Here is a 12,560-nt window from a genome sequence, read left to right on the forward strand (position 1 = left end):
GGTATATACTGAAAAATGGGTAGGGGTAGAGGTAAGTATACATATTGTGTGTAATAACTGATCCATTTCACCAACAATTTTAATAAAGTTTTTTCCATTTTATGCCACTATAATAATAAATAAAATATAAATATTATTTTAATTATGACTAAGTAATCAAAAGTGAAAAATGAATTCACCATTTCCGTCGAGATAAGAGCTTATGTAAATACGTAGATATTTGTTTTAATTTTAAAACGTACACGGTACACCGGTGTAATGTAAAGTATGCACAAACCAAATATAATAATATTATATATACTAACATTCATTTATATTATTATAATTTATTTACATAATCGACCGCATAATATAATACGTCTTTATAGTGATTAGAGGTCTGTGAACAAGCCTATATACATTTTGTTTTATTGATACATTAACTTTTTGCAGTATATGATGATGCCCACCAATATAATAACGTACCTAAGACACTTTTTTTGTATAGGAAAAGAAAACAAGTAGGTAGTTAATATTGTTTGTGGAAATTGAGTTTGAATAACGTTTTGAATACCACTTCATATAAAATATGACCCCTTTTCAAATATTGTCCTATTATAGTAGCAATATATTATTCAACATTTTAGTAAGTTAGAGTTTCGTCGAAGCACAACTTTAAACAAGTTATCTACATCATAAATTATACTTAAAATGTTTTGAAATTCTGAAGATGACTTCTTGACATGTTAGTAAAATATTACAGAAATACGTATAATAAAAGGAAATTCATGTTTTTTATTACAGAAGCGGTCCATATAGCCAATATGTTATGTCAATACGGATACTTCTTTCCCGTAAACGACTCAAAAACTCTTACTCTAAAAGATGACAGTTCTCTGTACAGGTTCCAAGTAAGATAAATAATAACTATTGCGTATTAAACATCGAAACACCATTCAACGTCCATCGTTAATAATGGAGTTCAAAAAATAACTGTGATCACGACATTGTTTTTTAGATTCCGTATTATTGGCCATGTTCACAAAAGAATCCTGATAACGTAGAATATGCGATATACCTATCAAAAAGACTGCTAAGAAACAAACAACGACATGCCTTGGAAGACTATGAAATGGTAAGCATCAGTATCACATAACTTACTCGTAGTTAATTAAAACAACCATAAATTAACTTTAAAAGTGTATCCAAGTCCGAATTTTCAACCTCAGTGTAAACATGCAATAGATACATTTTTGAAAAATTTAACGTATATAAAAATAAGACCTTTTGATTTTTTTTTTTATACACAAAAACAGTCCTTTATTTGCATTAAATCGAAAATATTAAACATTTCATTTCAAAGTTAAATTCAATAGCTATTTGTTTTTTCATTAATCCAGGACTCATTGAACAGTCTGAAAAAAAATCTACAAAACAAATGGGAATTCATCACGATGCAGGCTGAAGAACAAGTAAAAATGAAGTGTTTTTATCTATTTAAAGTAATTAATCTTGATGACAAGACGTCAATTGTACATGGATCGATTATTTTAGGTGCGGCTGAGCAAAGATAGGAAAAAAGGCGAAAAAATAGTGACTGATAGTCAAGAAAGGGCGTTTTGGAGAGTACATCGACCTCCCCCAGGATGTGTCAGCGTTATGGAACAAATACCGATAAAGATTGGTGGCAGTTTTTCAACAAAAAAGAAAAGAAGTTCTGAAGATCTCCGGAGAGAAGTAAATAAAATACAAATATATCTTTATCGAACAGTGCGAATTAATTACGTTTTTATAATTTATTATAAACCATTCCACATCAGTCCATTAAAAATATAATTTAAATATTAAAAATAAATATTGTGTGACGCGTAATATTTTATATATATATATATATTATATACATATATAATATATATATGGACAGACAATTAACAATCGTATATCTCCTTTAACTGATACATAAAATATTATAACAGAAAATAGTAAAATATTCTACGGTTAACTTTCGGTACAAATTATTTTAAACGTCTGTCTTATTGAAAATATTTTCAATGACATCCCGTGTGGATGTGCCTCATTTCCTTTAAACTGAAGCTAGGTTCGGTTAAGTGTAACGGACCGATAGATTGCAACAAAAGACGACGGACATAAGCCGTGACCGACAGACGTGAAAAAGTTAAACAAACTGCAAACGTTTTACGATGCAATTCTATGAGGAATGTCAATATTTTCTTTTAGGTCGAACTGCTTAGAAATTGTATAGGGAGAACAAGAGTTAAAACGTCAGTAGCCTTGGACGGTCTAGTTGCATTTGCTGAGACGTATAACGAGTACGATCCATTAATCACAGGTGCTCAGCCATCGAATCCTTGGGTGACAGACGACCCAACATTTTGGACGTTCAATTGCCCAATGTGAGTTTAAGTGCCATAATATATTGTAATATTTAAAATGTTGTTTCAAAAACCAAAAAAACAAATTATCAAAATTCACACGAGCGAGAGCAATTTTAATATGTCTACGTGTTTCAGGGTGGAAGCCATAACCGAAAAGCGCATAAAACGTTGGGCTCTATCAATGGAAGATTTAGTGTCCGATGCAACAGGTAAATGGGCTATTATTATAATAATAATTATTATTATTATATGAGGGTTTACAAAGGTATTCGCCTTTGGTCAAACGGTGAAGTATGAGTACAATCGTTTTACGCGTTAATTTAACTCAATGTTTTATACTCTCAATAATCGTGTTAATCATGTTCAAAATACATACATACCTTATATAATATATACGAGTAGAATAACATTCATAACATAAATAACATGCATATTACATACCTTGTAGAAATTGGAAAATATCTCTCTCCCGCAGAGTGCGTCGCTTTAGTCAGTTACATAATTATTTTCATGTTGAACAGGTCTCTACGAGTTCACAAATTATCTCCGGAAGGAATACAGCCACGAAAACATTAGGTTTTGGTTGGCGGTCAATGATTTGAAACGGAGCTGTCAGTCACAAATTCTGCAAAGAGTCAGAGAAATATATGAGTAAGTATGTTCTAAGGGAAGATTTTCATGTAGCACTAAAATTATTATATTATAATAACAATGATTATTATTTACGCTGCTAAACAATTTCAAACGTAGTGAAATATCTATTTAAAACGCATTTTTACATACAGTGGATATGTTACAATGACGATTTGTCAATTTGTCAGATCTTCATAATATATATCTTGTGGTTCGTTCCTATACATGCAGTGCAGTTGTTAAGTAATACTTTTCGTATGAAATATAGGTATATAAAAAAACTAATTAATTAAAATCAAAATTAATATGGTATGGGCAGTAGATTTGTATAATTTTTTTAATAAGACTGACAAATGTGTTACACTTTAGTCATACCTATAATTTTATTATTGTATTATTTCACCATCATTGTAAAATATAACACAAAAATACATTATTTTTGACATGTCCAATAGTAAATTTGAAATTATGAAATTATTACGACCTATAATGTCTATACAGGTTATAAAATAACATAAAATCAACCTCCCGAAAATATAAATTAAAGCATCAAAGTAGGCATTCTGCAATATCAGTAAATGAATTAAAAATGCAATTTAAATGTACCTAATCATATACATATATATATATATATAAGAATAAAAGTACTCGAAGCCATTAAACGTATTTGAATAATAATTATACTAAAATATTTTACAACCATGACTGCGTAAAATATAATAATAATATGCACTCCCCCCCCCCCCATCTATACGAGTCATGTCTATATCGGTATCGCATGTTTTCAGTGAGTTCCTTGCGCCCGGCGCTCCATGTGAAATCAATATCGACGGCAAGACGATGGAAAGAACGCATAAAGAAATGAAAATCCCGTCTAGATTTACGTTCGACGGTGCTGCGGAACATGTGTACACATTACTGTTGAAAAAAGACTGTTATCCTAGGTTCATAAGGTCGGAGCATTACAAAAACCTGCTCGCTAATGGAGTCCAGCCCTCGGCCAGACGAAGGTACAATGTTATACGACGAATGACGATGTCATAAATATAATTCGATTCACTCTGCACAGTTCTGCTGTGCGGCAGAATCTGTAGGCATGATTTTAAATATAGGTACGGCCGCCGGAAATCGGCTGCATCGCGGTATTATATTATTATATTTTGTGTTACGTCGATAGTATCGATACATTCGCGCATTTCGACTATACTCGAGGTTCGAATAAAATGTTATTTGTTATTTTACCTCGAATCAAATTTTTGAATGACAGTATGACACTAATCTATATGACTATATGATACAGAAAATGACGATCGAATACGTAAACTCTTACGAATCATACGAGATTAAAAAAATTTTCAGCCTTAAAACTATACGCATTATTGTTGGTGATGTTTCCTTTAGATTTTTTGGGCTGGTCGGCGGCGCTGCCAACAAAAAGGCAGATTGCAAAGAACGCATAAGGAGCACTGCAGGATGTTCGAGCACACAGGGTACGTCATCGTCGTCGGTCTTACAAGCCAATCAGTCGTCGTCGTGTAGCAGCGCAAAGCGAAGGGGCAGCGACAGGAGCCTGACCAGCTCACCACACGAGCTTCCAATAAATTCTGTTAAAGTCTCGCAATCCCATAGTCAATCTAATCTCAGTGACATACCCTATAGGTAAGCCAACAAAAAAGATACATACAATGTACCCGCCCCTATGTGTGTTTACAATACATATAATATGGTTAAATATATATACTATATTATAATGTATATATATACATATATTGTGTACTATATACTATGTATATTAAGCGTTTTAACGTCTGAGCATAAACATACACAAAAAAAATCCACATTTATCAAAACCCAGTTTATGAATGTAACAGTCATTCGCTTTACCTAGCGGTAGTGAATAAGGATCTCATCACGCATACGAGTGTTCGAAAATAATAACTAATATAAGGCAGGTACACAAAAAATATATATTTTGGGGTGGACTGTGTCTAGGTCTGGGCTCTACATATTGTTTTAAAATATTAATATTATTAACCGCAATAAAAATTTCGAGAATGAGGGTGGAGGCCTAGGAGGTTGAACCCGACCATTCAACCTGTGTACGTTATAATATATAATATTTTACCGTTTTTACACATATTATTTACTAACTGCTTTAGCGTTACGTGTCCCAACCTTGTACTTATAATTGGACAAATAATATGATCGCAGTATAAAAACTATATAACAATATGTTTACCATACCACGTTTACTTAGGTCAAGCAAATTATTGTTTGATGTCTGTAAATATTCCAATATTAAGTATTCACTGAAATCTGATCGTTTCAACTATACCTATATTTGAACAAGTTTCCAATCGATACAACAATAACCATCTGTCATTGTTATTATCTACATTCAAATTTTAGGTCTAAAAACCCTTCACAAGTGCACAACTATCATTTATGACAGTAATGTACTATGTAACAGAGTAACTTGTATTTGGCGTGTTAGGTAACAAACATTGGAGTGGCTTATTGTATACTCTTTACAAAACAATTATTTTAGCATACAATCTAGTATTTACCAAGCAATTAATTGAAAATAGATTATATTACGTACTGCGCTGGATAACTTTTTAAAAAATAATCCAAACTATTTTAAACACATTTTACTGATGCGGACATAACGCATACTAAATATTAATACGCTCATATCAGTGGAGGCACATAGATTAAAACGTACAAAAAAACATTTGTTGCTAAAAAATGTTTAGCGAAAAACCAAAATTTGCTTTTTGTGAAATCGTAGGTATCAGTCGAGTTAATTATATTTATATTTATATACTATTTAAAAAGTAGAATTAATAATGAGTGTATAAAAACATCTTCTAGTCGTATTATACTATGTACCACTGTAAAATATACATACGTAGTAATGCATTGTAAAATATAAGACAACACCAAGTTCACTTGTATACATAAAAATGTACAAATATTTATTTAGCTTTTCCTCGAGTACCTATATACGTTGCAACCGAGCAATTTTTCTTGTAAAATAGCACATATATATATATATATATTATTATTATACTTTACGTACATTATGTATTATACTTTTGCACAGTCACACGGGCACAAAGAACACAATTATAAACACTTTCTATGGGTAAAGCATATATATATACATGCAATGTACACACACACACACGTCATATTCTTAAGCATATACACATCTACTTATATTGTACAAGTGAAAAATTTCACAATACCAATTTATGCATAATATCTTATGTATATATATAATATGTAATGATACACTTGAATAGTTCAGACAATAATGTTTTACAGGGGAGATTTACCTTGCACACCTTCCTCTCCAAGTTCCAACCAGTAAGTTAAAACAACACGTCTGTACAAAGTTTCTTTGTCGACCGTTTTTTTTTATTGTTATTATTATTATTATTTTTTTTTTTTAACGTTTAGTTCGTGTGAAATATATACTATATACTATATATATATATATATACAATAAATACATAATATGTATAATTAATTAATTATCATCTACCTGTTTTTTTTTATATTATGGCGTGCAATACATTATGTTTGCCGTTTTATTGACTATTCTATTCTTCGCTTATATAAATATATTATATCCTGCGTATACCTATATTATACATGTATTGATCAGTGGCGTAGCGAACTCAAATATTGTCATAGAATTTTTTTCCCAATACCCGCCTCACCAACCAACACTTCCACCCATCGGTCAGTATAAAAACCTTTTTCTTTATCTTTCGCTGAAAAACTAGCATATTGGCAGTAATGTATCAATGAGATTGGGATGGGACGAGATTTTTTAACAGTATAAATAAGATAGAAAAAATTATTATTTTTTTTTTGTAATTCAGAATAGAATAATCTTATAGATAGAATTGTCACAAAATATTTATATTGCCATTTTATTTGGTACGCATGATAAACTTTCATAACATTGTTCATAGGTATAAAAAATATCAAAAGGCTGTATAGTCACACTTTTATAAGTGTTTGAAGTTCAGATTTTAAAAGCGTTCGTCAACAAACTTACGAACATTTAAAATGGTTTTGTGATTAAAAGTATAAAACATTTTAATTTTAGGGTAGAAAATGTAATTTGATATCAATAGTAGATATTTATTTATTAATATAGGGAAATAATAATACATAGGGTGAAAGACAGGTAGGTAGCTCTAAAAACTAATTGAGTACACAACCAAACACTAGTATAATATTATGATTTATGCACTTTGGAATCAAAAATATGCAATACACCGAATCTATACGGATACTTATTTTTTTATGCAGTTATCATGTGGATCAGTGGTTCTCAAAATGTGGTACTCGTTCCCTTTGGAGATACTCAACATTTTTAGGGGGTACGATTCTGGCCAACAAACCTTTGAAATAACCTAGGAGGAGTAGTCAAAAAATTGTATTGGTAAAAAGGGGTACAGTTTCTATACAAGTTTGAGAACCCCTGATGTAGATGTATGTACCTACTATTAAGAAATATGAACATTACAAATTTTATACTCGATTGTTGACCCTCGGTGTTACCAGCTACCACTTAACAATATCGAAATAAAAATATCTTATTGAGCATTACTTTTCCTGCACTTATTATTACATATATCGACAAAAAACAAAGTTACCACCCACCCGTCGCCAGCACCACCCCAAAAAACTCAGATGTGGCCGCCTCTCGATTATCCCCGTCGTCACGCCACTGTATTGATGTATACTGTATAGCCCTATATATATATATATATACGTTTCGCCTACATCACAATATTATATATATATTATTATATTGTTGAACAAAATTTGTTCTCGTTCCTCTTCTTGAGTTGTGCACGAGTAGTGGTATTCTATACCTTAATGTCGGTATATGCGTATTGTATATACTCACGTCGTTTACGTATATAAAATAGTCCTTATTATACTACCTATAATTATTAATTATGATGAAACAGTAGATTAGAGTATGTATTACCCGTAGCGATTTGTATTATATATATATTGTATTGAATATTGCGGATAATTGTATATTTTATCCGATTGTTTGCGCACATGCACCTCCATAATAATAGTGACCTCTGTATGTACTAATAATATAATGGTTGTCTCACCGTGTTTGTCCTCTTACACACCAGCTTACCAACTGTATTAATATATTATTATGTTATGTATGCTAAACGCTATAATCTGCTCACCTCCCGACTCCGACTCAGAACATACACCTCGCTGTGTTTGAGAGTTTAATTGAAATTTCAAATTAGTAATTCGATTTTTAAAATATTTACACGAATTTGCCGCAACAGTATTACTATTACCTCGGGTGTTTAAGAAATAATTATTTAATTTTTTTTTTTACTTAAAGTTAGCAGACAGGTCAAAAATTACTGCGAACACTTAACAATATAGTCTGTATTTAATACACTCCGGTAACATATCCCGTAAAATCTGCAAAAAAAAAAAGGTTACCCACTGGGACAAACGTGGCGAGGCACCCCGTGTAATAAACTACCTAAATACAAAACTATATTATTTTTGAACGGCTCGTACGAAATTCCAATTATTTCGAAGTGAAATAATATATGCCAGCGATACATTATTAAACCGTCATTATATACGATACGCCTCTGTATACATTATACGCGAGTAAGTGAATTACGTGTTTTTTTAGTTGTATTTTTTTTTTCAATAAAATATATAGAATATACCGATCGAATCGCAGTAACGACTTCGGACTAATAATATACATACCTAAATACAATAATAAATCTACACAAGTGTACATATTATAATGTATACATAATATTCGCATATAAACGATTTGGGTGTGCGTGCGCATGCGTGGACACTGTACACACTACACAGGCAATAAGTAGTTGCATATTACTATAAAATATTCTTCTGCATATAATAAGAAGAGCAAATATGTTCGATAAGTCTAAAAATAAATTTCGTGGGGTGCTTAAAAATATGAGTATCGAGCAACATCATAGTTACGTCTTATACTCCGCGAGCTCTGTGCGAGACATGTGTAAAACGGCCGGTAAAGCACGATTGAGCATAAACCTTTTTAGCAACACAATTGAGCATAGAATATTTGATGCCACGATACGTTGTATTTATTTATTATTTTCAAGAATTATTACACCGATTATTTTGATACCAAACTTAAACGAACAATGACACGAGCCCAGGCTTTGTTGAGAATCTTATCGAAAAAACTAGAATTTTATATTAAAGCTTTCGACCAATATTCAAATCGTAAGAATACGAAATCTCTATACTACCTATATTGTATTTAAGCCAACTTGGAAAAATATATATATATGTATATCAATTTAAAAACAGCAAATATGAATACATTAACTTTTATTATTTGTATTTCTTATTATTATTATCGAATAAGTAAATTAGTAGATCTATGAAATTTGACTATTATTGACTACGAAATCATGTTTAAAATATTTTTTGTGAATTTTTCAAAATTGAAAATAGCAAAATCTCATAGTTTCTTATGCGCAATCGTGTAGGTTTTCTATTGTATTTCTATATAATTTGATACACCGACAAATTTGCCCAATCGTGTCGTAAAAAGACGTTTTATGCTCAATCGTGTTGTAGCCAAAATGGCGTGCAAGACATTTATTTACTTATTTTAATTACCTATTCGTCACAAGAACATTAAATCGTATATGTTATACTACTGAGTACAAACAGCGTAAGAGCAAAAATATAGATAAAACGAGTATAAGTGGAGAATGAGGACGACGAGGGGTAGGAGGACTACAACGGCGGCGATTCGAGTCGTTTACGCGAATCAATAATAATATTTTATGATCGGAATATCTTTTTGTTTTCCGCAGAGATAACCTTAGCGGTGGCGTGGAGGAGTGCGTCGAACCGCAGCTACCCGCGATGTTGGCGGACGACGTGTGTCCGTGGGACGTGGCCGACGGTAGCGACAAGAACAAGCGAGCGCTGCCGGCGTCCATAGCCGAAGAACGCGAGCGCCGGCTGTCCACGACGTCGTCGCGCAAGAACTCGGGCGGCGCGGCGTACGATTCGGCGGCGAGCGCGGACGAGAGCCAATCCGATTCGGTGGCCAGCCGTCTGCGGCGGAGCTGCGGTCTGGGTGGCGGCGGCGGCAGCACGGACAGGCGCCGCGGGTCGTCGGCCGCGTGCACGCCGCAACAGACCGTCGACCGGCCGTCGGTGTCGTCGGCCGAGGACTTTGACCTTGGTCCGTCGCCGGAGAGCAGGTCGCCCGAAAAGCAGCCGTCAACGTCACCGCACGAACCGGCCGTGGCCGCGTCTTCACTGGACGACAAGTTGAATAGAAAGAAGCTGCTGAAATCGCTGTCTTTGGCGAGGAAACAGAGCGTGACGCCCGTCATTAACGTCAGCTCGGTGGACAGGGACAACGGGTGTGACCAGACCGCCGCGGACACCGTCGACGAAATAACGTCGGCCGCCACGGCCACGGTGGCCGAAGGTGTCACCTCCACCGCCGGTACAGGAGCTGGTTGCGGAGGCGGTCACCCACCGGAAACCGTAGCTTGCTGCAGTGGAGCGGAGGCGGCCACAGCGACTGCGGCCGCGTCCATCAGCGATGGCAACGACGTGTGTCCTTGGGAAGACGAGTGAGTTGGCCGCGGCGAGCACCTCCTTAGTCCTTCTTGGTATAGTTCCTCGGTGGCGCCTACAATAACTCTCAGGTCCTTGTAAGATCAATCGAAATCATTTTAATGCCACTTTATATCATTTTTTTTCGAAAATACCATGTTTATGGAGTTTTTAAATAAGAATCTACAAATGATATCTTTAAATTTTTACAAATTATAAAATACCCATATTTATTACATTTATTCAAAAGTTAGGACATCAAGACGCATAAATATTACAAGTCAGAAGAACATCGCCTTTTTAAATCCTTGCAGTAAAAAACAGAACCTCTCATTTGAAGAAAAAAGTTTATACCGGCACAAAAAAAGGAAGGGTTGGGTTCGATCTTTGCTTTTACGAAATTCGGCATCACACAGTACATAATATACTAGTTTCTGAGAGGAAAAAACCGTAGGTTCACCGCATTTTCATTACTTTTTTTCTACGAAAACAATGAAAATAATGATATTATAACATCCTATCCTGTGTCCCAAAGTGTCGGGGATCCAAGCGATATTTCTCTGTACATAAATAACAGCCCCTTCTCCATTCACATGCGATACTAATACACATTATATTTTATAATCCATCATAAAATATGCAGAACCCATATTGCATAGTAATGTTTTTTTTTTTTTTTGGTAAATTACGAATGTTTGGTTTTCTTTTTTCTTTTTCAGACACAACCAAGATAAAGGCGGCCGATTTTTAAAGGTGTACGAGACCTACGGTTTTCTCTGAACGTTTTTCTCCAATGCACATTCCAAATTCTATTATACGTTGTGTAAATATACGCATACATTATATACTACTTCTCGTATATATTATTTATATACATATAGTATAAATATATTATATATTATATAATAATAGCGCTCTATCTTAATATATAAATAATAATATTTATTCATCGCCAAACGGATGTTATTATTTTTTTATATTTACTTATGTGCGTGATAAAAAATTATAATATTATGTAACACTCAATAACAAAAATACCCTGTCGAATTTTTCAGACTCAGTCTGTACGTTCAATGTTTGTTTAGATTATAATATATATTACAAAGATATATTCCAAAGATAATCGTAATTTTTCAAATGTAATTAATGTAATATTTAATACATATTACGCGATCGTGAAGGTACCTATATTAATAATGCAATAAGCATTTCGTTAAAATGCTCTAGGTACAATACACGACACGACGCGAGTGCAACACACAAACAATATAGTCATTTATTCGGTGTTTATATATAAATATATAATATACATATATAGGTACCTTATATATGTATATCCAACAGCTGAAACGTACCTATGTATTTTATAATTAAGCCAATAATAATTAGTTACGAATTGTACATCATATTGTATAACTAATAATTTTTTTTTTTTAGTTACTTTTTTCGAATAAACAATTTTATTGATTTACTAAATAATAAACGATTACGTGTACAGCAATATCACAATTTATTTATTCTAATCAATTTAATTCGATTTTATAATACAGTAGATTCTTATTATGTCGAACGTCGATGTCTCGAATTTTCGTTACTTCGAACTAAATCGAAATCCCCTTGAAATTACCATTAGGTACACTAAAATACTACCACAATAGAACTCGATAACTCGAACATTGTTCTGTTCCCCTTGAGATTCGACATAACGAGAGTTTACTATATTAGTGTATTCAATTAACGTAATATAATAATGTCATCAAATTTCAATATTTTATTTTCAAATGTTTTTTATCTGGTACTTGTTTGTAAGAAATACATTTTTAATTCATAAATAACTAAAATTTTACCGCATAAAATCGAGAGCCAAATATGTTAATTCATAACGAAAAT

General features: G+C 33.0%; 2 protein-coding genes across 5 annotated transcripts in view; one reads left to right on the forward strand and one right to left on the reverse strand.

Annotated features, from left to right (window-relative positions):
• LOC111029948 overlaps positions 1-2,924 on the reverse strand; it is a 100,769-nt gene extending 97,845 nt beyond the window's left edge. Inside the window, exon 1 of one of the 3 annotated variants that reach the window (XM_022309207.1) lies at positions 2,817-2,924. The gene's annotated coding sequence lies outside the window, so the exon portion shown is untranslated. The remainder of the gene's footprint in view (positions 1-2,816) is intronic. The other 2 variants (XM_022309208.1, XM_022309210.1) reach the window with 2 other exon arrangements.
• Positions 1-11,581, forward strand: part of LOC111029946 (regulator of G-protein signaling 11) — a 46,321-nt gene extending 34,740 nt beyond the window's left edge. The window contains exons 5-16 of one of the 2 annotated variants that reach the window (XM_022309202.1): positions 784-890; positions 998-1,114; positions 1,380-1,451; positions 1,534-1,716; positions 2,218-2,393; positions 2,511-2,584; positions 2,897-3,026; positions 3,797-4,018; positions 4,410-4,667; positions 6,339-6,380; positions 9,911-10,687; positions 11,390-11,581. In XM_022309202.1, the coding sequence (XP_022164894.1) occupies positions 784-890; positions 998-1,114; positions 1,380-1,451; positions 1,534-1,716; positions 2,218-2,393; positions 2,511-2,584; positions 2,897-3,026; positions 3,797-4,018; positions 4,410-4,667; positions 6,339-6,380; positions 9,911-10,687; positions 11,390-11,450 (2,219 nt within the window). In that variant the 3' untranslated portion in view covers positions 11,451-11,581. The remainder of the gene's footprint in view (positions 1-783; positions 891-997; positions 1,115-1,379; positions 1,452-1,533; positions 1,717-2,217; positions 2,394-2,510; positions 2,585-2,896; positions 3,027-3,796; positions 4,019-4,409; positions 4,668-6,338; positions 6,381-9,910; positions 10,688-11,389) is intronic. The other variant, XM_022309203.1, reaches the window with a different exon arrangement.
• The last annotated feature ends 979 nt before the right edge of the window (positions 11,582-12,560 follow it).

Source organism: Myzus persicae, unplaced genomic scaffold (genome assembly GCF_001856785.1).
Source record: "Myzus persicae strain clone G006 unplaced genomic scaffold, MPER_G0061.0, whole genome shotgun sequence".
Lineage (NCBI taxonomy): Eukaryota > Metazoa > Arthropoda > Insecta > Hemiptera > Aphididae > Myzus > Myzus persicae.